Source organism: Microtus oregoni, unplaced genomic scaffold (genome assembly GCF_018167655.1).
Source record: "Microtus oregoni isolate MIOR12 unplaced genomic scaffold, Mior012 000000F_ref0000247, whole genome shotgun sequence".
NCBI lineage: Eukaryota > Metazoa > Chordata > Mammalia > Rodentia > Cricetidae > Microtus > Microtus oregoni.
This window is the reverse complement of record NW_024543059.1, coordinates 81,182,523-81,207,530: the sequence shown is the minus strand read 5'-3', so window position 1 is coordinate 81,207,530 and position 25,008 is coordinate 81,182,523. Positions and strand designations below refer to the sequence as shown.

At 39.9% G+C, this 25,008-nt stretch overlaps 1 protein-coding gene across 2 annotated transcripts in view; it reads left to right on the top strand.

Annotated features, from left to right (window-relative positions):
* The first annotated feature begins 1,581 nt into the window (after positions 1 to 1,581).
* Positions 1,582 to 25,008, top strand: part of Arhgap29 (Rho GTPase activating protein 29) — a 68,202-nt gene continuing 44,775 nt past the window's right edge. Inside the window, exons 1-2 of one of the 2 annotated variants that reach the window (XM_041654123.1) lie at positions 1,582 to 1,727; positions 19,113 to 19,349. In XM_041654123.1, the coding sequence (XP_041510057.1) occupies positions 19,145 to 19,349 (205 nt within the window). In that variant the 5' untranslated portion in view covers positions 1,582 to 1,727; positions 19,113 to 19,144. Of the gene's footprint in view, positions 1,728 to 13,242; positions 13,374 to 19,112; positions 19,350 to 25,008 lie in introns of those variants that run through there. The other variant, XM_041654132.1, reaches the window with a different exon arrangement.

Below are 25,008 nucleotides of genomic sequence, written 5' to 3'. Positions count from 1 at the left end.
AGTTAGGGTTAATTCTTGGCATGACTGTGTCGTTGCTCTAGGTTCTAGTGTGGGAGAACGGCGCCGATAAATGAAGCGGACTAAAATCTCATGCAATAGCCAACTTTATTCAGAGCATCAGACACTTTATACTCTGAGGATTAAGAGGAGTCACATGACTAAACGTGTACAATCACAAGCACAAGCCACATGCAACAGAAAAGACACACGTGGCAAAAACATGATTTCCCAGAGAGGCGTATACACAACAATAGCCAGTTGTAACAAACAATCGGAGGTAAACTCACTCCTTTCTGCTACTCCCGGGAAGGACACAAGAGCATAATCCAAGAACAACTCTGTGTTTTTCAAGAAACTGAGGTCAGAAGACTCTTGTCTTGGTTTCTTAAAACTTTCTCACAGGCAATCAGAATTCTCCTCACAAGGCTCCATTCTTGGACCGTGTTCTGACAGACAGGAATTAGAATCACCTGAAAGGTAAAACCCTGCGTGTGCCTGTGGGACATTATCTTGATTATACGGACCAAGTTGGGGCAGCCTGCCCACTGTAGGTGCTACTGTTCCCTAGGCAGAGCATCACGGACTGTAAGAGTGGAGAAAGTGATTGAGGACTAGCACGCATCTTTGCTCTCTTCTTCAGGCTGTGAGTGTAAGAGACTGTTTCAACCCCCTGCTGCCTCGATTTCCCCAACTTGCACATTGTAAGCTAAAGAAAACCTTTCCTTAAGTTGCTTTGATCGGAGTATTTTACACAGAAACAGGAAAAGAAGACAAGACATCTTTCTATAAATGTTCCTATTTGTCAACTAATATTCTGGGAGTGTTATGTCTCAGCATCAACAGGAAAGATATTCGTGGTTAAGTTAGATGTGTTACACTCAATACATTTCCCTCCCCATCTATGATATATAACCTAACATCTCTGCTTTTTTTGTTCTTGTCCTCACTGAGCACATTAGTGGTCTTTGTATCTGGAACATTGGAGGACAAGTATGTTGTATGATTAGAAGCTTGTGTAGTGAATGAACACTTATCTAATACATCTGTGTAGCCGGATACTGTGCATAATAGCTGATGTAACCGAGTAATTTAGTTTTCGGAAAATGACAGCTGAAGAAAGAACACAGTGGGACAATTTCAAAGTGAGTCATAAGTTTGGTCTTGAAAGGTAAAAGGATGAAGGAGGAAGAAAGTCACCCAAACAAGCTCAAGACCAAAGTCCTAACTGGAAAAGTATTCATAGTGCCTGCAAAACGGCCAATTAGACCAGGACGGAAGGGTGGCTCCCATATGGAGCTATGGATTTTTTTTTCTTGGTGGGTCCGATTGCAGAGTTGGAGCCAACACGAACGAATGGGACTTTGGGACCTTGATCACCTCCAGACCCTCGTGGAGGAAGAAAGCAAGCCTGGACCAATCCCGCACCTGTTTTGGTCCCGCCCCCGCAGCAGTTGGCTCCGCCTCCCTAGGACGAGAGCCAATGGGCTGGACTCCAGGAGGCGGGCCCCAGAGGGCGTGAGGCGTGGGGCGTGGGGCGCGAGGCCGGGGCGGGGCGTCGCGTCCGCGGCTGGCGCGGTCGTGGCGTTGGCTGCTGGGGAGGTGGCGGCGGCTCGACTGGGCGTCCGCGGGCCAGCCGTGGGGGATGGGGGCGGCGAGCTCCAGCCGGCAGAGGGGGCGGCGGCGGTGAGTGTGGGTCTGGCGTCAGGGACGCGGAATGGAGCCCCATGGTGAGTGAGGGGAGGCGGCTCGGGCTCCCGCCGTGCCCCGGGGCGGACGCTTTAGGGTCTGGGGTCCCGGAGGCGCGGGGCGGAGGCGGCTGCGGGCAAGGCCGGGAGCTTCGCGCTCCAAGTCCCCTCCAACTCCGAGGGTCGGACGGGGAGGGCTGGGGCGGACGCTTGCGGGGACGTTGCGGACCCTGGTGCCCGCGGGGGGATTGGCGTCGGCTGTCGGGCAGCGGCTCGCGGGAGTGACCGTTCACGTCCCGGGTCTCGTCTGCGAGCGTCCGGCGGCAGCCCCGGGCCCTTTCCCAGCCTCCGCACGCGCCTGCCCGAGACGCTCGGACTCCCGGAGCTTCCCCGTTGCTTTTCTTCCTCGGGTCTCCACGTCCGCGTTCCCTGGGACCCTGTTAGGAAGTTTGGTGGCGTTCTCACCAACTCCACTGTGACAGACGCAGAGGCTGAGGAACGGTAACGCCACCTCCTGCTCCGTCCTCACTTTCCTTCTGGCACGTCTTATCCTGGAGCCGGCTGTTTGTCACACGCCCCCCCCCCCCATGCCCTGCCCCCCTCCCAGGCGTTTCTGTCACTTTCCTCCTTGCATTCCTTGGGCTCTGGTCACCCTTTTCCCAGCTGTGGCCCTAGGGTAAATTGTGTGCTTTGCAAGACGAGGAATTGATAAACTGAGATTACAGCTAACCACCAGGGGAGCCTGCCCCTGAAAGTTTTATTGCCGAGAATGTCCCAGGACTTTGTCTTTGATGGAAACCTGGTGTCCTGGAGTCTTGTCTTGCTTCCACAAAACGAAGTTGCTCAAGGCTTCTGGTCTTGGGGCTCTTTGGACAATACCCTGAGTTTATCTCACTTTTTTTTTTTTTTAAACCACTGGCCGTCTGTGGAGATCAAAGATTGGGTTTCACACCGTGTTCTTTTGATATCTTTTACGGGGAGGGGAAATGTTTTGCGTTTCTCGAAAGTTCGAAGACCGTAGTGGAGCCCAGCAGGTTTTGTTTTGTTTACCTTTTTCTTACGTGGGAATTCGGTTTACCTCCTCATGGAATTTGGGGGACAGGAGTTACCTCTTTATGAAAAAGAATTCAAAATTAGATCTGAAACCCCAGCATGAGATTTAGGTCACTCTTCCCGTGATTTCTTTAGGCAGTTTGCCAGAAATGCCTACTTAGAAATGCTCAAGTACTGCGCAAGGAAGGAGCCCTGACACTTAAGCCTCATTACCCTTATGGTGCCCAGAGCTCTGGTCTCATGATTTTGAGAAGCTTGAGAGTGAACTTGGGTAAGGTAGGCCCAGATAGAAAATGTTTCAAATCCCCAAACTGGCAGAAAATAGAACTTCATCTGGGAAGAAGAAAGCACCCTTGGGCAAATACATGTTGGCTGTTCTGTTCTCTTCAAATAGAGCACATACCTGACTTTCCAGTGGCTTCATCTCTGAAAAAGCCGTTTGAGCAGCAACTGCTGTTGGTCGTAAGGGTTTAGAGCTATGCTGAGTAAAGTTCATGCCCAGAAAGCATCGTGGAAGGATTTTTATTTTATCTTATGCCTTTGATCAACTATTCCACATTCACTGAGAAGACTCCATCCCACTATGCTCGAGAGAACCCCTGACAACCTTTCCATTTACTGAGTAATTAGAGACAATATCGGGTATGGCCCAAAGCATAATGTTATAGAAAGAAGTGTGTTGAATGTCCTTTGGGAAAGTAGAGGCATGGTTCTTTTTAGTAAGTAGGACTTAAGGTTTCTTGGAAGAAGTGTCTTGTGTGAGGTTGAAGGCTCAGAGAATGGGTTTTCAGTACATACAGAGGACAGAGCCTCCTGGGCAGAACTGCAGGTTCTCTCCACTGTACACCAGAATGTACATTGAGCATTTAGGGTGGTTTCCTTGAGTTTTGTTGTTGCTTGTTTTTTAAAATTTCCCACTCACTTCCAGCGTGGTCATGCGTCACATACATTTGTTGGTAAAGAAACAAGGCAGTTTGCAGATCATTCTGTTATAAGACTTTTGTGGAAGGTTAGCATTTTATTGTTTCTCTTTATTACTACTGTGATAAGGAAATGAGCCAGCCTGTGCAGAGAGTAGACACTAGGTGATACTGCTTCCTTTGTAATAGTCTTTCTCTCAAGACACGTGTCAGTGTGTGTTCTTGAGAAAGTTTTCAAATACCAGCCTCCCTTTTAAAGAAGTAATCAATACTTTATATGCTTTTAAACATTTTGTTGATTTTATGTATTTGTGTGTGCCTGAGTGTATGTATGTATGTGTGCTGCATATGTGCAGGAGCCTGTGAAGGTTAGATAAGGTATCCTAGTCCCTGGAACTGGAGTGACAGATGGTTGTGAGCTGCCATCTGAGTGCTGGGAACCAAACCCAGAACCTCTGGGAGAGTTCAGTGCTCTTGCCTGGTGAGCCATCTCTCCAGCCCACATGAAACGGTTGGGGAAGGAGTGGTCAGAGTTCCAGGGACTTTCAGTCACAACATTTTATACTTTTGCTTATTATTCGTCTGTTGATTTTTGCTTAATGTTTTTGATTTTGTGTATCCCTGACTGGCTTCCGAAGGAAAAATGGGAAGGGGAGAATAAAAGGAAATATTGTGATTGGACTGGTGGGAGAATCTTGAGTGATCCCAAGGTAGATCTGTGGGTAGACTCTTTGAAAACAAAACAGTTTTTTTATATGGAAAATTTCAAGCATATATGAAAGTATATAAATAATAATAAATACAAATAATATAAGGAATTTCTCTATATCCAGCTTCAGCTTCACAGAATATCAATTTATGGCCAGTCTTTTCTCCCAGTACTGTGAATTGAACCCAAAACCTCTAACATCCTGGGCAAGCGCTCTCCCACTGAGCAGTTCCCACAGATCCTTTTTTTTTTTTTTTTTTTTTTTTTTTTTTTTTTTTTAGTTTTTTCGAGACAGGGTTTCTCTGTAGCTTTGGAGCCTTTTCCTGGAACTAGCTCTTGTAGACCAGGCTGGTCTCGAACTCACAGAGATCCGCCTGCCTCTGCCTCCCGAGTGCTGGGATTAAAGGCGTGCGCCACCACCGCCCGGCCCCCACAGATCCTTTTAAGATACACCTTTGATTTTGAGGGATATCTTAAACTGCTGAACTTGCTTTTCTGCAACTGGAATATCTGAGATTGTAGGCATGTATCACTAAGCCTGGCCATTCTATTTATATCACCCCTTCATTCAGCCTTCCATATTATTTTGATATAAATCTTAGACATCATATTATTTATCCATAAAATTTCAGCATGTTTTTCCCAAGGAAAGATGATTAAATATAACACCAACATTCTCCATAATTCAGTTCAGTGTTTAGTCAAATTATAGGTCATTTTTTAATAGCTTGAGTCAAGGTACAGATAAGCTTCATATATTGTAATTGGTATGTACACATTGACATACACATAATTTATGCATAATTTATACATAATAGAATTTATAGTTCATAAGTATGCACTTTGAATTTTGACAAATGATTTGTACCCATGTAATCACTATAATAATAAAAAATTTTTAGAATGATGTTTGCATCATTCTAAAATTTATTCATACTAATTTGTAATTTCTCCCACATCTATGTATTACCCTGTCCATAGACAACCAATATAATGCTTTTGCTACTAAATACTAGCTTTAATATTTCTAAAGTTTCATATAAATATAATTATGCTAATATGCATAAATTGTTTTTCTACATTTTTGACCTGACTTTTTTGACTTAGCATAATTTTTTTTTTTAGATTTTTTTTTTAATGTGTGCGAGTGCTTTGCTTGAGTATGTGTATGTGTAGCACATGCATACCTGGTGCTCTGTAAAGAGCGAGCTGGATTCCCTGGAACTGATCGTGTGGATGGTCGGAAGCCGCCATGAGTGCTGGGAACCCAGCCCAGTCCCTTACAAAAGCACCAAGTGCTTTTAGCCGTGGAGCTGCCTCTCCAGCCTTCAGCACAGTGCTTTTAAGATTCATCTGTGAATTCTTGCTATATCATGGGCAACTTTTGTTAGTGGTGGTATCCCATTTAAGACTGTACCCGCACTTCATTGGCTTGTCTGTTGAGGGATATTGGCTATTTGCGGTTTCTGAATGCCTTAAAAATATTTGTGAACAAGATTGGAGTGAATGTATATTTTCATTTCTTGTGTGTATGTCAAGGAGAAGATTTTATATAAGAAGCTGCCAGATTGTGTTCCTCCAACTGTGTGCCTTGCATGGCGATACTGTGTTCAGTTAGTATTGCTCTACATCTTCAACAACATGCAGTATTTTAGTTTAGCCGAAATTAAAGTTTCTTGTGATTATTACATCTCAGTTTAGGTTAAATTTGCATCTTCCTGATTCTGAACACTATTCCAAGTGCATGTTTCCCACCTGTGTTCCTCCTTCTGTAAATCATTCCTTCATTACTTACTGAGTTTATTAGTTTGTGAGTGGTTTAGTATTCAGGCATCTGCACTGGCCTGCCCTTGGGCTTCTGACCGGATATGTCCTCAGCCACAGCCACTAAGAGCACTTTGCTGTGTTCCCTGTTAAAAGGACCCTGCCCACCTCCCCCCTTTCTCTCTCTTCCTCCCTCCCCCCTCGCTCACTTCCTCTCTCTTCCTCCCTCCCCTTTACCCTCCTCCTGGTCTCTCTGTCACTTCCCCTTCTCTCTCTTTCTCTCTCTGTCTCTTCTCTTCTGCTGCTCCTGTCCCCAGAGGCCAGTCTCCCTCTTTCCTTTTCCTACATTCCCTTTCCCCTAATAAAACCCCTCCACACAAACTCTGTTGCATGGCGTCTTTCTCTTGTGCGCCTGTTTTTTTTTTAATTACAACAAGTGGTCTTGACATAATTCCGATACAAACTCTTTGTCAAACATTTTTTTTTCCAATTTTAGCTCACATTTTATATTTTAAAAGGATATTTTAAAGAATAAAAGTTAATTTTCATCCAGTTTGCCAATGTTTTCTTTTGTTGTTTTTGCTTTTGGGGGTCTGTCAGGGAAATCATTTTTGCTTATAGTTTCAAAAAATATCCCTCAATTTTTGAATGCAAATGGTAAATATTTTAGGCCATACGGACTCAACTGCTAAACACTGCTCCTATGGCTGAAAAGAAATTATATACAATACATAAAAGCATGGCTGTGATCCTAGAAATAACCTTACTTTTAAAAATAGGCCTCTTTTCTATTCCTCTAAATTTGAAGGATTGGTGTTTAGATTTTATGTTTAGGCTTAGAGCACCTATCAAGTAAATTGGTATACTGTGAATTAAGTTATCAATTATTTATTGAAAGATTACGTTTTCTGTGTAAAAATCAGTTCACTCTCATATATTTGGTTTTACTTTTTTTGGACTGTATTCTATTGCTGTATGTTGTCAATATGTCAGAAATCATACTATCTTGATTCCTGTGGCTGAACAGTAAATCTTAAAGTAGTCTTAAGTTCCCCAGTTAAAATTTGTTGTTGTTGTTTCATATATGTAACATTTTAGTGTAAAATTTAAGGTCAGGCTGGGTGGGTGTAGTGCCACATGCCTTTAATCCAGCACTTGGGAGGCAGAGGCAGAGGCAGAGCTCTGTGAGTTTGAGGTCTGTCTGTTCTATAGAGGGAGTTCCAGGACACCCAGGACTACATAGTGAGACTGTCTCAGAAAAAAATAAAATAAATAAGGCCCACAATGACTCCTTGAAACTATAATTTGAGGTAGGAAAACTGCCATGAGCTCAAGACTAACGTGGGCTACACAGTGAATGCCAGATATTCTAGTTTCATTTCTGACTAAAAGCAGCATAGGAGGAGAGGGCTTATCTCACAATTCCAAGTTACAGTCCCTTATTGAGGGAAGTTGAGGCAGCCACATCACTTCCACAGTCAAGGGCAGAGAAATGAGTAGATCCTTGCTTGCTTCTGCTTGCCTCTTACTCAGACTTTCTCTGGTCCAGGAAATGGTGCTGCCTGCAAGTGGACTGGGTCTTCCCAGAACAATTAGCTATCAGACCAGTCCTCTATAGAGATGTCCGTGACCGACCTGTTAGAGACCCTTCCCTGCTAATTCTAAGCTGTAGTAAGTTGACGGATTTTTTTTTTTTTTTTTTTGGTTTTTGTTTTTCTTTTTGTTGTTTTGGCTTTTTAAAGACAGGTTTCTCTGTATAGGAGTCCTGACTGTCCTGGAATTTGCTTTGTAGACCAGGCTGGCCTCAAACTCACTGAGATCCTCCTGTCTCTGTCTTCCTAGCACTGGGAGTAAAGGTGTGCGCCACCGCTGCCCTGCAATAGGGTCTTTTTGTTTGGTTGGGTTTTATTTGTTTCCCCGAGACAGGTTTTCTCTATTGCTTTGGAGCCTGTCCTGGAACTAGCTCTTGTAGACCAGGCTGGTCTCTAACTCACAAATATTAGCCTGCCTCTGCCTCCCGAGTGCTGGAATTAAAGGCGTGCGCCACCACCATCTTAGTATTTTGTTTTTCAAGACATGGTTTCTCTGTGTACCTCTGGTTGTCCTAGAACTTGCTCTGTAGACTAAGCTGACCTCAAACTCAAAAGAGATCCCTCTGCTTCCTGAGTGCAGGAATTAAAGGCATGAGCCAACACTGCCCAGCTACAAGTTGATGTTTTAAATTTGACCAACATTAGACTATGGTATGAACGCTGCCTCCTTTTTTTTTTTTTTTAAGGTATTGAACCTTCTTATTCATGAAAATGATCACTTTATTGTGGCTTTAGTCAATTATTTGATTTCTTGCAGTAGTGTTTTTTAAGATTTATTTTTATTTTAAATTACTTGTATATGTGTTGCTTGTGTACATGTGTTTGGTACTTTGCAGAGGCCAGAGAACGTCAGGTCTGGAGCTGGAGTTAGAAGCAGTTGTTAAGCCACCGGATGTGGGTGCTGGGAACTAACTTAGGTCGTCTGCAAGAAGAGAACCAGTCTCTTTCATGCCTGCTGAGCCATCTGGCCCTCCAGTCTAGCAGCAGTGTTTCATGGTTACCAGTTTAGGGCAAGTTTTGCTAAGCTTCTCCCTGAAATGTCTTGGTTTTGTTTGTTTGTTGTTTGTTATGAAATTGTAAATGGCATTGGTTTTTAAATTTTCATTATTCAACTGTTAGTTTATAAAGTTGATGTGGTTTATGTATTAACTTGTGCTCTGTTCTTGTTCTTTTAAAATGTAGGTAATAAATTCTTCAGGTTTTTCTTTTAGGTACACAATTTTGTCATCTCTGAGTGAAGTGGTGTACTTCTCTTTTAGTCTGGATGTATTTTATTTCTTACTGTGCTGCTTTAAACTTTGATTAACAACAGTATTTTCACCATGAGCTGTAGTGGTGACTGAGGCTTTTTATGCCTTTTATCAGATCGAAGAAACTCACTTCTAGTTTAACTTTGCAGACTTTTTAATGATCATGAATGGGCAAGGAATTTTGTTAGATGCTTTTTCTGCATCTTTCGAAATGGTCACATGAGTTCTTCTGGTGTTGTTAAATTTACATCCCTGGAACAAGCTCTTTTGAAATATGATATTGTTATAGTTTGTGTGTAAATACTGCATTTGTGGAATTTGATCTATGATTTTGTTGTGTCATTCTTTGGTTTTAGTATCAGGTGAATGCTGCTTCAAAAATATTTGGAAAGATTCTTCCTCTGTTTTGCGAGTGTTTGCATATATTACTTTTCTGGTTCAATGGATTTTTATCAGTAAAACACAGTAGATTTGCAATTTTTGTTTCAGAAAGTTTTAAATTATGAATTCAATTTTTTAAAACATGTATAAGAACTGCTTAGATTTTCTGTTTCTTTTGTTGGGTTTCTTTGAAGTTGTTCAGTTTAAAGTTGCTGTAAATTCCTTTGTAGCCCTTTAATATGTATTGGGTCTGTAATGGTTTTCCATTTTCCACTCATATTAGTTGTTTGTGTTTATTGCTGTCTTTATTTTTTAATCAGTCTGGCTAAATCTTTATCAATTTAATTAATCTTTTTTTCTTCTTCTTTAGTGATAGGGTTTCTTTGTATAGCCTTGGCTGTCCTAGAACTAGCTCTGTAGACCAGGCTGGCCTTGAACTCACAGAGACCCACCTGCCTCTGTCTTCTGAGTCCTGGGATTAAAAGCATGCACACTACCTCCCAGCATGTTTTTATTTTCATACAATTTAAAATACTTTAAAATTTCACAGGCAGAAATTTTGCCCATGTATTAAAAACATGCTTTGTAATTAACAAATATTTGGAAATTCAACAGATACCTTTATGCTGTTGATATCACATTTAATCTTGCCTAGGTTAGAAAACTTATACTTTATTATTTAAATTACTTATTGGAAGTAATTGTATAATCTCATATATGGTCTATTTTAGTGATTGCCATTTTGGGGTGGAATTTTCTGTAGTCTGCCTTGCCAAATTTGTTAATATTGTTTTTCAGATCTTTTAAAGCCCTAATAACTGTATGGTTTTATTGTGTTGATGCTGAGAGAAGAGTGGTCTGGAATGTGCCATCAGGTAAAAGTTGGGAGATTGTTGAGTTTACTCCACTGAAAGTTGAAAGGCTGCAGAATTTATCTTATGGTTAGTGATCCCATCTCTCAAAGACTAGTACTGTCCCTTGCTCTGTGTAGTCCAGCATCTGAAAATAGTATCAACGCCCCCTCCCCCTCTTTTCTAGTTGTTTAGTAAATGGACACATCTGTTGATATTTATCATTGCACTGTATCTTTTAAGGATTTCTTTGCCTTTGAATAGTGTCTCATTATGTAGACCTAGCTGGCCTTGAACTCGTAGATCTACCTGCTTGTACTACTACCAGTGATCCTCTTTTAAGACTTTTTAATCTAGACATTTTTCTTTATCTGTTTTCTTGTAACTTTTGTTGAAGAAATTGTGTTAACTCAGTTCAGGTTTTGGTGGGGGCATATTGTGATATAATTTGGCATAATTTTCTATATATACTTTACAAAGTATAAATATAAAAGCCGGGCGGTGGTGGCGCACGCCTTTAGTCCCAGCACTTGGGAGGCAGAGGCAGGTGGATCTCTGAGTTCGAGACCAGCCTGGTCTACAAGAGCTAGTTCCAGGACAGGCTCCAAAACTACAGAGAAACCCTGTCTCGAAAAACCAAAAAAAAAAAAAAAAAGTATAAAGCAGTTGGATCTAGAGTAGAGTAATGTTGTCTTGACCTTTTGAGGCTATCTGGGCTGGAGAGATGGTTCAGTGGTTAAGAGAACTGACTGCTCTTCCAAAGGTCCAGGGTTCAATTCCCAGCACCCACATGGCAGCTCACAACTGCCTGTAAGTACAGATTCTAGGGAATCTGATTCCCTCATAGGGACATCCTTTGCAGGCAAGAGTGAGCTGTTGTATGCTTGAAGGTGTTTAGCATGTCCATGGGCTTTACCCACTAGATGTCAGTAGAACCCCTTCCTCCACTGTGACAACCAAAAATGACTCCAGATGTCAAATGCTTTTTAGGACCATGTTTTGCTATGAAAAATAGAGGCGGCCTAATACACAGCCCACTTAGGAATGTGAAAACATCTGATTAACAAAACAAGCAATCAGGTGATAGCACCATCATCGATAGAAATATAATTATTCAGACATTTTGAAGAGAGTGTATAAAGAACATTTAGAAATTTGATGCTTCACAGAATGGAAATTTACAGGAACTAAAGAGAGTACAAGTTACCATTTTAGGAAAGAAAAATGCTAGAAACAGTCAAACAATGTTAAAAACACAATAATTCCTTTTCAATTATAGGTTGCTTGCAGAATGATTTTTCTGCAACTTGTTGAAAAATTTGAGATGTTGCATTTTTGCAATATGATTCAAAGACGGTTTTTACTTTTGTGAGGGGGCTTTATAATTTTATTATAAATCAATAATTTTAAGTAGCAAAGTATTAGTTCAGTGTTGTGCTTTTTATGCTTAAACTTATTTGTGTCATATAAAATTACTTTAAAATTTTTAAATTTTAAATTTTTAAATTTATAAGATGATCCTTTTAATTTAAAAATGAGCTTATCTTTGTGAATATTTGCAAATATCCTTTGGATGAAGAATGGTAACTAATATTCTTTAGGTGACTGAAGATACCAGAATTTCCCATAAACAACCCTACTTATAATGTAACATCTCATATCCCTTCACGTATTCTGTGTCAGGTTCTGTGGACAGTAGCTGGCTGTTTGGATAATGGTGGGGAGAATTAGAGTCAGATCTACTGTAGAAAATGTCAACAACCACTCAGGGCAGATGGTTTTCCAAGACAGGCTTCTCTCTGTAGCCCTGGTTGTTCTGAAACTCGCTTTGTAGAGTTCCATGTTAACCTCGAACTCACAGAGACCTCCTGCCTCTGCCTCCTCAGTGCTAGGATTAAAGGTGTGCCCCACTGCTGTCTGGCACATGGTACATACTTTCTTCTCTTAATGTCCTTGGCCTTCAGAATCCTTTCTTTTCCCTTAGTTTTGAGTGACCAGTGGTTTCATGAGTTGTTCATGGTGCATTATTCTTCTCCAGTGATATTTAAGGGAATGTTGTTTTTTTAAGCATGTTTTCAATATTATTATTGCTTCAAATTTTGATATAGCTAAATTTGATGCTTTATGCGTACATTTTAAACAATTAAATCTGAAAAGCTGAAACAGAAAACTGTAGTGCTGAGTGACTAAAGAGCACTTTGTTCTCAAATTGTCTTTGCTAGGTAACAACCCAAAGTATGCATTGACTTATTACTTCCCTTGTCTCTGCTTGTTTCTTCCTTGGTTTTTGTTTCCTTAATTCTACAACCCACGATTTTTTTCCTCCTCTCTCCACACTACCCTGGATGTCTTTTTTCCCACATGCAGTCATTTTTCTGCCTCCCCACTATTCTCATAGGCACCCTCCCCTATGTTTCCCTCTCTGTTCGTGTATTGAATTCAAGAGCCCTTATATTCTGGGGACCCTGCTGATTTTTTTGTTTGTTTGTTTGCTTGCTTATTTTATTTATTCATTCATTCATTCATTCATTCATTTAATATTTAGGCATGTTTCTCTGTGCAACAGCTCTGGATGCCCGGGAACTCACTCTGTAGATCAGGCCGGCCTCAAAGTCTGCCTCCCAAGTGCTGGAATTAAAGGCGTGAGCCACCACGGCCCGCCAGTGTCGCTCATTCTTTTGAGAGTGTTGGGCGAGGCCGTGTTACAAGTTACCTGTGAGGAGCCTTTGTCTCCCTCTTTATCACTCGGGGTTTGCCGATGGGGGATGAAAGTGGTCCAGGAAATACAGATTAATCATCCAAGAACTCCCATCAGCCAAATCCAGTTCTCAGGTGACTTTTCTTAAGCACAATCTCCAGTAAGGAGACCCTGTCAGACCACAAACTGTTGAAAGACGGACTATCACACCCCGGGCTCCTCTACCTGTTGTTTGCACTGCCACCGCCCCAACCAGTGTGAGCCAATGGACTGGGCTCCAGGGGGTGGGCTGAGGCGGAATGAGGGTGGGGCCAGGGCGGAGCACCACTGGGGCAGCTGCTTCGCTGCAGTGCTGGCTTAGCCCGGCATGGGGGATGGAGGCCGCAAATTTCAGCTCTAGGCGGCTACCGCCGCGAGACCGCGCGAGTTCCTCTGGAGTTGGCGCTGGAGATACAGGATGGAGCCCCGGGGTGAGTGAGGGCCGGTGGTGCTCGATCCCACTGAGGCTGCTGGATTGGGGTTCCTGTGAATTGCTGTCGAGCCTGGGTCCGAATACGAGCTTCGGATCTGGACTGTGAACACCGACCTGTGGGGGTGAGCAGACGGTGACCCAAGTAAAAACGCGCAGTTAGGGCATATTTACCTACAGTGTTCGGAAACTTCACACGTAGTAACTCCTTTAATTCTCAGGACAGGTCTGACCCCTCAATTCATTTCTCACACGGGAAAGGTGAGGTTAAAAGCTGTCCATACAAAGTAGTAATTGCCAGGATCAAGGCTTAAACCTAGGCGCCCTTGCCCCAGAATCCATGCTCGGGAGCACAGTCTGCTCCCGCCAACCCGCCTGCAATTCTCACTCCAGATGGGTGCTCAGTTCGGAGGTATTTTAGGAGTTCCGTCGTGCGTGTTCTCATCTGGTTTGTGTTTAGAAGGGTGTTCTTTTTGAACTCTCCTCAGTGTCACGGTGTGTTCTAATTTTGCTTTGGATATGTTTGGAGGTTTGATGGTTTAATTGTAAGACGTGTTAGGAGGGACTCGCTCAGGATTGAGGGTCTTGAAGGTGGAATTCTAGTTGCTGTTGACAGTCTCCGCTTATCAGTTTTTCACTCCTGGGAGATAATTCACCAAACACCCATTTAGAGAACAGACATCACCTGCTAAGGCTTTAGACTCGGTGACTCTATCTCTTGTCTATTGTGTCCTTTTGTCGGTCGCTATCCATGTTTACTGTCCCTTTTCGTTTCTTTTTTCTTTCCTCTATATTTAAATCAGGGATGGGGAACGTGTGCTTTGGTATATCGTAGTTTTGGCTGGTCAGAAGTGCGCCTTCCCTGCTAGGAATGCTAAACATTCTGAAGGCGTGGGAGGCAGGGCAGCACCCCTCTTCCCCCCGCCGCCGCCCCCCCCCCCCGCCGTCCCAATTTCCCCCACCACCACCTTTGTAAAATCTTTATTTTTTTAAAATTATCATGCTGGTATCATGCTGGGTTCAAACTGCACAGAAATGAAGTGTATGTGTGTTCTGTGTCTTACTTGAGAAATTGTTAAGAATAAAGCTGTTTCTGATATGTTTCCATTCCGTTTTTGTAGAGTGCTTCTTAAAAGTATAATTAAAGACATTTAGACTTGTCTCCTGTGTTTTTTGCAATGTTTTTTTAATAGATTCTCACAAACTCAGAAATTATGCTGAAATAACAGAGTTCTGAAGTTTATGTAACTTTTAAAAGTGTAAGTAGGAAGAACTAAAGTACAGATATTTGGGGCACTTTTACATTCCAGTTAGCTTTCTGCTTCTGTCATATACATTATAGAGTGTGTGAGGGGATTTTGATTGACATGGACCGCTGAAGCCTTGTAAAAGTCACCATTTGGGAGTTTAGGAAATTTGTGTCCACAGTTTTTTTCCTAGTGCTTGGTTAGACCCAGGGCCTCTTGCCAGGCAGGGCTTTCCCACTGAGCTATGAATCCATATTTGTCATGCACATAAGATTTAAAGCTTAGAGTGTACAAAGTAGTTTTTGTATGTTTTCTACTAGCTATAAAATTCCTTAAGACATAGATAATACAAATTTTAATGTTCATGGCTTGGAGTTAGAAGAGATGAGAATTAGTTTCACAAGTGTTTCGTTGAGCAGTCTGTTTGCACAGTCCAAACTTCACTTGGAAGCATTTACTAGGTTTCCATGAAATCAGTTAAGCTTTTGGAATTGTTTCCAGTCCTATATTTCTTGCTTACAATCTATAGACTTATGAAGCCACAGCTGTTTATTACTTAAATATGTTTAAGAACAATTTCCCACAATAAAGTACTCTAGTAATAATAACTCACAATGATTGAGTCTTCATGCCAGGCACTGTGCTAAGTACTTTCCATGCATTACTATCTAATTTAATTAAATTACCAGTTGCAATCTATTATTAACTATACTTTATATTACCACTAACCAGGGAATATTCATTTTGGCGCATGGGAAAGTAGTATATAGGATCTTGCAGAGTGCATATTGTCCAGGCTTTCTCATTGTCATAGTTCAATTATGAAAGTACAATTTTAATTTTAAACATCCTTTCGGTTGTAATGTTGCCCCTTTAAGGTTTTAAAAGAAAAACTGTAAAAACTTTCTAAAACTTAGTACATTCAGTATAATGCATATTTCAAGCCTTTTCCCCCATGTATGTTCATTTGTGTGTTAACAGATTTTCTAAGTCTTGTCTAGAAGTTAGAAGCCTTTTTGAAACAAGGTTTACAACTTTGAGTTGCTAATTTGACACAAATTGTTCTGTTCTTTTTATTCATGAATTGTTTTTAAACTTGTTATGCCTTTTGATTCTTAAAGTCTTTTTATCAGTGGCTGTGACTAATTGTCTAGTTTACTAAATTTAAAGGCACCATAAACAAACAGAAAGATTTTATTACGTAAACTGCACAGGTGAAAAAGTTTGGTAGTTTATTAGTAGCCTCCTCAGAAATACTAAAGATCTGCCCAAACAAGATACTTTAGTATTATTTTATTTATTTTTGTTAGTTGAAATGGATACTGTAATATTAATGACCAAAAATTATTCTGGGTTCATTTTGGAAATTACATGCTTAAGGAATAATTTTAGTTTTAAGCTGGTTTAAATATAAAAGGTATAGGCTTAAATGATTTGAAATTGACAAAAGACATTGAATAAAGGAATTTTTAAAGCTATTAAAAGGTAATAACATCCTATTTACATAATCAGAGAAATGATAACACAACTTTCAGGCTTTGTGTGGTGGTGCACGCCTTTAATCTCAGCACTCAGGGAGGCAGAGGCAGGTGGATTTCTATGAGTTTAAGGTCAGCCTGGTCTACAGAGTGAGTTCGAGGACAGCCAGGGATACACAGAGAAACTCTGTCTTGGAAAAAACAAAACTTAAAAAAAAAGAAATACAACTTTGATTTTTGTTTTATGTGTCTTAGTATAATTTCATATGCTTCTTTTTAAGAATATTTTAGGGATAGAATTTTAAGTGATTTTCCCTTAAATATTACAACCTAGTTTTGTGTTTTCTGTAAAATTGTTACAGTAAACTTACAAGCCTGTTCATTACTATTCTTGCGAATTCATTAATTTTGCAGATAGTTCAAAGTAGTCCATCCCTAATATGCTTACTGTAGTGTAAGCACAGAATGCATGGTTAACAAACCGTTATGGTCTTGATTGTAGTCTAGATCAGGAATTATCGGAGAAGGCATTTATTTGAACTATAGTAAATACAAAATGAAATTTTCAGATACTGCAGGACTACTGGAGATTTGATCAGGTGGGTGGTGGTGATACAGGAAGATTTCCTTAAGAGAATGATTTTTGAGCTGTCAGAGAAAGTAAACTCAGGAGTAAAATCTGAGAGTGTCCAGGTGGCTGAAACCTCATGTGATGGACAGGATCCTCAGCTAAAAAGATGAACTAGGGGCTGAACTAGAGATAGCTAAGGGCCTAAGAGAACACACTTCTCTTATAAAAGAACTAAATTTTGTTTCCAGTAGCCCTGTCAGCCAGCTTACAACTGCCTATAACTCCTGCTCCATGGGGATCCAGGTCAGCTTCTCTGGCCTACTTGGGTATCTGCACACACGCACAAACACACACACACACACACACACACACACACACTAACTTAATGTAAATAATAATAAAAATAAATATGAAATAGGATAGAATAAGAAAGTATACAAATATGTCACCTGGGCCCTTAGAATATGTTTTTTTTGTGAAACAAATGCATTTGTGTGTGTACTAGTCATGGTGCATAATTACTTCATGCTGTGGCCTTTAGTAAACAAAAATGGTCTGAAAATGAAAAGGGTGTGTGTGGCAAAATGTGAGTCCAGATGTTTTTGCAGAGGCAGATGGGAGCCAGCTATCATTTTGAACCTCATAGACCATGGCGTTTACCTCTGTCCCTTTGAAAAGTACTGAGCAAAGAAGGAATACTAAGAGATAGGTTTCATAGGTTCATAACACAAAAATGCAAGTAGACAAATCCTTAGGAAATTAGTATAGTAGCTTAATAAGAAATAATGGTAGTTCATTAGCATAGTACCAGTAAAAGTAGAGAGATAGACTAAAGAATTGTAATTGGAAACTAAAAGTCTAATATGTCAGATATGTTATGAATAGACAATGTGTCTTACATTTAGCAAAGATATTATTACATGCAACTTTCTTCTGTTTATTACATGGAGGTCCTCAGCTGTTCTGTCATTCTGAAAGTATCCACATACTCATAGCATGTTTGGAAAACTTTTTAATGATGTTTGAACTAATTTAATATTCCTCCTTTTTTTCCCTAATGAGGCAGGGTCTCTCTACATAGTCCTGGCTGTCCTAAAGCTCACTCTGTTGTCACAGAGACCCCTCTGCCCTGTGCCTCAGGGTTGCTGGGATTAAAGGCCTGCACTGCCATACCAGTCCTTTTTTTTTTTTTTTTTTTTTTTTTTTTTTGCCTCTCTTCTTTCCTTCATGGTTTCAAGAGATGTAACCAAAATTAGAACTTTCAATTCTGGAATGTTTAAATAAAGATAAAAGGCAAAAATTTTGAGTTCCAGTAGATTGGGATTAGATGTCTTAACAGAAAACCCCCCTGTTTTGGTGTGATCTCTTTTAATCTTCATGTAAGCCTATAAATTAATTGTATAGATTACTCATCTGGGATTACATATTTGGTATTAGTTTTTTCTTACACCAAATACTGCCCCTTAACTATATCATCCTGAAATTACGAATTACTCTCGTAATTGCAAATTTATTTGTCCAGTCACAGTATGTGAGATTACTGGCCATTCTTTGAGCTTCTTTCAACAAAGAAATATTCTTGACAAGTTTTTGATAAGCTAGATACATACGTGTTCATGTATATGCATTCTCGGAAAATGACTCTAATTGAGCTAATGTGCTGACTGGACACTTGGGTATCATTCTCTCGTCTACTCTGATAGTAATCTCTGGAGGAGGTGTGGTCAGTATGTTCTCCATAAATGAGCATAGCGAAGACATGATTTAACAGCTTGTGAGGTCACACAGTAAGCGGGAGACTAAGATCTGGTAAACTTTTCTCTCAAAATATGTCTCATCTTTAGTTTTGAAGGCAATTCTGCAAAGGGAAAATATGACCTCCTTCTAAGTGATGCTTCAGAAGTATCTTTACATTTAAAAAAAAATCTGTATCTTAAAAATTCAAGCCAGAGGCCAGAGAGCTGGCTCAACAGTTAAGAGCACTGGCTGCTCTTCCAGGGGACCTGGGTTCAATTCCCAGCACGCATACGGCAGCTCACACCTGTGACATGCATGCAGGCAAAACACCAATGTACAAAAAGTAAAAGTAATAAATCATCCTAAAAACAGAATTAAAGCCAAGTAATTATGAGCACAGATTCGGGTATTACAGCTGATGTAGGTTTTCACTTAAGTTATCAGTTGAGAATATATCTATGTTTTCCTCTCTGAACCTTGGGTCCCACACATTGTGAAATGAAAAGAAAGGCAGTTTACACATCCTAGGGTTTGCTTGTCAGAGAGAGTTGTCAAATTTTAGACATTTAATGGAAACTGCTGTTCGTAGTTGAGTGTTCTGTCTAAACTCGAAAACTGAGGTGGCTTGTGGGCTATTGTTGAAACCTGGTGTGGTGCTGCTTGGCTGATGGAGTATTTTCCTCTCTCTCTTTTTTTGTCCCCTCAAGGATTTCAGTTTTTCTGACTGTTAAATGAGAGGATGATTGCTCACAAACAGAAAAAGGCAAAGAAAAAACGTGTTTGGGCATCAGGCCAACTCTCTGCCGCTATTACACCTTCTGAAATGGGGCTCAAGTCCGTAAGTTCCAACTCCATTTTTGATCCGGAATACATCAAGGAGCTGGTGAATGATATCAGGAAGTTCTCCCATATGTTACTATATTTGAAAGAAGCTATTCTTTCAGGTTTGTCAACTGTTTTCTCAGTATTGTTATGGGTTAGTTTGTAAAACTTAAATATCAGTCTAGTCATGGATAAATATGCATGCAATGCCAAGAGCAGGGCAATCTTCATTACTAATTTTTTACTCCCCCCCCATGTTAAATGCTTACAATGTAAATGTTTTTGTAATCAGATAACAGTATAATAATAAAAGCCTTGTTAAGTGTGAGGGAACAAGAGCACAAAAGAAAAAATAGTTTTGGATTTCAAGCAGTTGCGTATGTTTTTACATTGGCTCAGAACTTGAGAACATTGGAGTTTTAATAATCCTGGTAACATTTACTGATCTGTGACAGACAGACAAACTAACATTGGTAATTTACATTGCTGACACTTTTTGTCTAAAGTTTGCTTATCATATTTTTGCCAAAATTTAATCTAAACTGACTCAATGAATTTTTTTCTTAATAATAAACTTAATGTTCTGATAATCTGTAATCTTCCTGAAATAAGGAGTAAGCACAGAATTTATTCTCTTATCTAATTAGAATGGGTATTGAAACATGAGAGTTGGATCTCCTGAAGCAAAGAACTGTATATCACCGACTTGATTAGAGAACCTAAGTCTTTCAATGCCACTTGAACATCCACATTTGATGTCAGTGAAAATTAACGGTCTAAAGACCATCCTCTTCTTTAGTGATAAATAGCAGTTCACGGTGGCATTTCCAGACACAGAGGGTGAAGATCTCTGCTGTTTATATGACCCTCTTGGGCCTCATAGAAATTTATCAGATTTCAGTAAATATATTTGGGCATATAACTAGAACACTTACTTTCTAAAACTATATCTTAGGTTTGTACTGACTTTGTTTTCTTTCTAACTTAAGTATAATTTTCAGCCTGAAATTTCCAAAATAATTGAATTGAAATGAAAGGTTCAAAATCTTAGTATTTACACTTACCATCATGTATTCTTTGGGATTGTGAAACTATTATTAAAGAAATTGCTCACAGTCCTATTTATTTTAATAGCTTGATCTTGTCTAACTGTGGCTGAGTAGATGGCCGTAAAGCTAGAAAGACACCGTAAACACATTTCTATACTCCGTATATCTCCACACTAACAAACCTGCCATTTAGTCAGAGGAGTATGGCTTTATAATAAAGTCTTGTTTTTAACTAGGATATTTTTAAGTTGTCATTTTTATTCTTTCTGATGTATAGTCTATTACTGGTTGATTTTAAACATTATCTAAAATGATATCTTAGGTATTATATTATTTACCTCAGCTTATGGTACGGTGTAATTTAATGTTTCCAATTAAGTTTAGTTATCTTTTGTTCACAGATTTAAAATGGTGTTTAAAGCAAGTTGTGTCACTTTTTATCTAGAAATGTGAGTTTCATTCAATGTATGAGTAGATAATCCAGAGACTAAAAAGATTCTCACCAGTTCTCAGAAAGAAAAGTATATATTTCTATACTTACATAAGTATAAGATACAGGAGACTACTCTTTGAGATAAAAGCGTTCATGTAGGCCTCGTGGTGGTGGTAGTAGTGGTGGCGGTGCACACCTTAATCCCAGCACTAGAGAGGCAAAGGCTGGTGGATCTCTGAGTTAGAGACCAGCCTGGTCAGAGCAAGTTCTAGGACAGCCAGGACTACACAGAGAAATCCTGTTGTGAAAAACAAAACTGAGAAAAGGTATACGTGGAAATAGATTTATTCAGTGAAATTTAATTTAAAGATTGGTATGCACATTATTCTTTTAGTAAGAAAGTTAGTACTTAAGACAATAGATTAGCCGGGTGGTGGTGGCGCACGCCTTTAATCCCAGCACTCGGGAGGCAGAGGCAGGCGGATCTCTGGGAGTTCGAGGCCAGCCTGGTCTACAAGAGCTAGTTCCAGGACATAGTCCAAAGCTACAGAGAAACTCTGTCTCGGAAAAAAAAAAAAAGACAATAGATTATTACTACTACCTCAAAAGCTTTTAAATTAGAGGGGTTTTTTTGTTTTGTTTTTTGTTTGTTTGTTTTTTAATGACAAACCAGCGACAGTAAAGTAGCTCAGTGATAGAGTACTTGCCTCACAAGTATGAGAATAAAAGTGTGGAAGCCAGGCAGTTCTAGCACTGGTGGCAAAGATAGGACACTAGAGACAAGCTGACTGGTGAGCTGTGTTCAGTAAGACACCTTCAGAGTGGAGAGAGCACGCAGAAGATACTCTGCTCAACTTGAGGCCTTCACACACAGCATACATGTGCATGTGTGCACCCATAGGAACATATGTGTGTGAATTCCTGTAGAGCAAGAAGAGGCAATGGAGAAAGGCTGAAGTGAGACATGGTTCAGTGTATTTATTTATCTTCAGGTTTTGTAATACAGAGTAACCCCTTTTCCCCCAAGACTCAGGTTTTTTTTGTGAGCTTTTTAACAAATTTTTGTTTCCTAAGCAGAACTATGATGTTCAAATTAGTTGTTAAAGAACTAATTGGAAGAAATAAGTAATTATCAAAGACCTCTGAATTCCTAACAGACAGGAGATACATAGTTTCACTCCTGTGTGCTCTTCCTCCCTCCTCCCTCCCCCTCCCCCTCCATCGCCCCCTGTATCTCATCTGCACATGCTCTAGCTGACTCTAAATTTACAATAAACGAACTCCTTAAAGTGAAAGATCTGCGGACTGAACCCATACTCTACCCAAGATATGTGGATGAGTTAGGTTTTCCTTCCACTGCTTATCTCTAAGGGGAGGTTTCCCTGTAGTCTTAGACCATTAGCAGGTGTGGAATTTAAGTTTGAGATTTCTATCTAGTATCATTAAGGTACATTATGAATAATTAAAGGGATAAATTGTGCATCTTATACTAAAAGACTGAAGGTACTTATGTGCATGTACTTTGCATTTAATTATGTAGATTTATATGTTTAATTGTAGATTAACATATATGGAATATAAGTCTTAATTCAAGTTTGCACACCTTCCCGCCACCCTGTAGGAATAATCTGTTCTGCTTTCTAGATAACAAATTCACAAATGTTCTCCTAGTTTATGCAATAATTTTTAGAAAAGACTTATTTTGTGTGTAAAAGTTGTTTTGCCTATGTGTATACCACATGTGGTAAGTGCTCATAGACCAGAAAAGGGTGTAGGATGTTCCTGGAGCTGGAGTAATAGAAGTTATGAGCTACCTGATGCGGATGCTGGGAACCAATCCCCCACGTCCTCTGCAAAGAGCAGCAAACGCTCTTAACTGCCATCTCTCCAAGTTTTTATATTGTAGTTTTAAAGTATTCCTCTGAAATCTAGGAATTGGAAAATTTTTAAGACTGTTTTATCACATAGACAGAATACTGCAAAATGTTTAGTTTTTCTGCTATTTCATGTTTGAAAGCGTAGAATTATATAAAATACATTTATAGGAAAAACAAGTTGTGATTGTTCTTGTAACTTTGCTTTTGTTTATATACCATGATTTTTAATGAATTTTAATTGGAGTCTGCCATTGTAAGTATGGTACTTTGTCCTCATTTTTACTGTGCTGTGCTGTTTTGTTTGAAACAGGGTCTTACTATGAAGCTCAGGTTGAATTTGACTTCTTTCTGAGCCTCTTAGTTCTGGAGATTAAAAGTAAACATGCTGAGCTGGGCAGTGGTGGCACACAACCTTTAATCCCAGCACTCGGGAGGCAGAAGCAGGCAGGTCTATGTGAGTTCGAGGCCAGCCTGGTCTACAAGAGCTAGTTCCAGGACAGGCTCCAAAGCTACAGAGAAACCCTGTATCAAAAAAACAAAACAAAACAAAATAAACCAAATAGATGCTTGCCCTTTTCACCTTCTCTTCTCTCCCCACCTTTTCTTTTTCAAAGTTTTTTAAATAGATGGGGATGGAAGACACAAGTTTATTATGAAGCCAGGCATGGAGGCGCACACCTTTAATTCCAGCACTTGGGAGGCAGAGACAGGCGGATCTCTGTGAGTTAGGGAGTCTGGCCTACAGAGAGAGTTCCAGGGTAGCCAGAGCTATACAGAGAAACTCTGACTCGGGAAAACAAAACAAAACAAAACAAAACTCCAGCAACAACAACAAAACATTTACTATGAGAGTCAGACTAATTAGTTAAATTGTCAAATTAAAACAACAACAACAAAAACAACTTTGGAGGCTGGAGAGATGACTCTTAACCAGTGGTGGCTCATAATTTTAATCCTAATTCTTGGGAGGCAGGTGGATCACTGTGAGCTCGTGGCCAGCCTGGTCTACAGAGTGTGTTCCAGGCAGGATAGCTGGGTCTACACAGAAATCCTGTCTTGAAAAATAAAACAAAAACAAACTTGACACACAGTTCTTAAAGCTGTGGCTTATAACAAATCCTAGGTTCTAGATTTGATAGAACCATATTCAGAAGAAGAAACACTAAGTTTGTAAAGCAAGTTTTATTGACTAGCAGACATTAAATAAAGTGTTAATATGATGAATAGCATGGTCTGTTGTGATACATTCTGCATGGATTCAGTTTCAGTTAACATCCTGACCTGTAGGTTAACCCACTTTTCCCCGTGGGATGTGCAGCATCTTAGACTGCCCATTTTTACCATCAGCAGCTAATTGTAGCCTCGCAGTCTGCCAGTTTGTAAGAAACTAGGAACATTAGGCTGCTACCCTTACCTGTGTTCTGCTCTATGTCTGTCCTCGAGAAGTATCTTTAGACGGAGTTTCAGATCTGTGCCACTAAGAGAAGTTAATGTGAATGTTAATTGGGTGTGGTTCAGTGACTAAAACATACAGTAAATTTCTAAGAAATGAAGAGTGGAATACAAATAGTTCATTTATTACACTTGTACCACTTCTTATGGTATTTTGGTATTCTGCATTTGACTAGAAGGAAATTCTAGGGTTTAACAGCATTTATAGTAACAACTTATATATTTAATGGAAGTTAAAGCCTGCTAAATCATGTATTGCAGAGTATCTATCATTAATCTATAATTTCTTTATCCACATGGCAGTTTATCTTAAAGATTCAACTCATGGATGATGCGATACTCCCAGGACTTGGGAGGCTGAGGCAGGAAGGTGGCAAATTCAAGGTTACATGTATAACAAGACCCTATCCCAGTAAACAGCTGCAAGCTATAGGTAGGATCCCTGCCGCAGAGTCCTCACTATGCATGCTCTTGCTGGCTATCTGTAGTCCTGAACCAAGGTATTTCTGTTAACAACAGGGTCATTTCTTTATGATCCTTTACTAGTTAAAAGGTGGCAGGAGCACTGCCCTCACCGGGTTTCTGTTACTGAGGTTTTCATGTAAAACTTGGGGTAAGTGCTTTAGATGTCAGCTGTTAGGGTTTTAGAGTTGCTGGGTAGCTAGCTGAAGAAAGCTGCTCTTCGTAAGAGTTCACAGCTATCCTCTATCAGAAGTCATTACAGCAAAAAGTAGGATTGTTCCTGATAACTTCTGGTGCTTTTTTCCTGTTGTTTTCACTTTGTTCAGGCTGAAATAACAAAACCTTTTTTTTTTCTTCAAAAAATTAGTTTTTTTAAATCAAGGAAAACACCATGATTTTTTCCATGTATTTATTGAAGCAGTCCCATGAAGTGTTTGCAATATAAAATAAGCACCATGGTATTGTGTTAGTGCCTAAGAACCAAAAAGTAGAGCTGGTTAATCTGTTT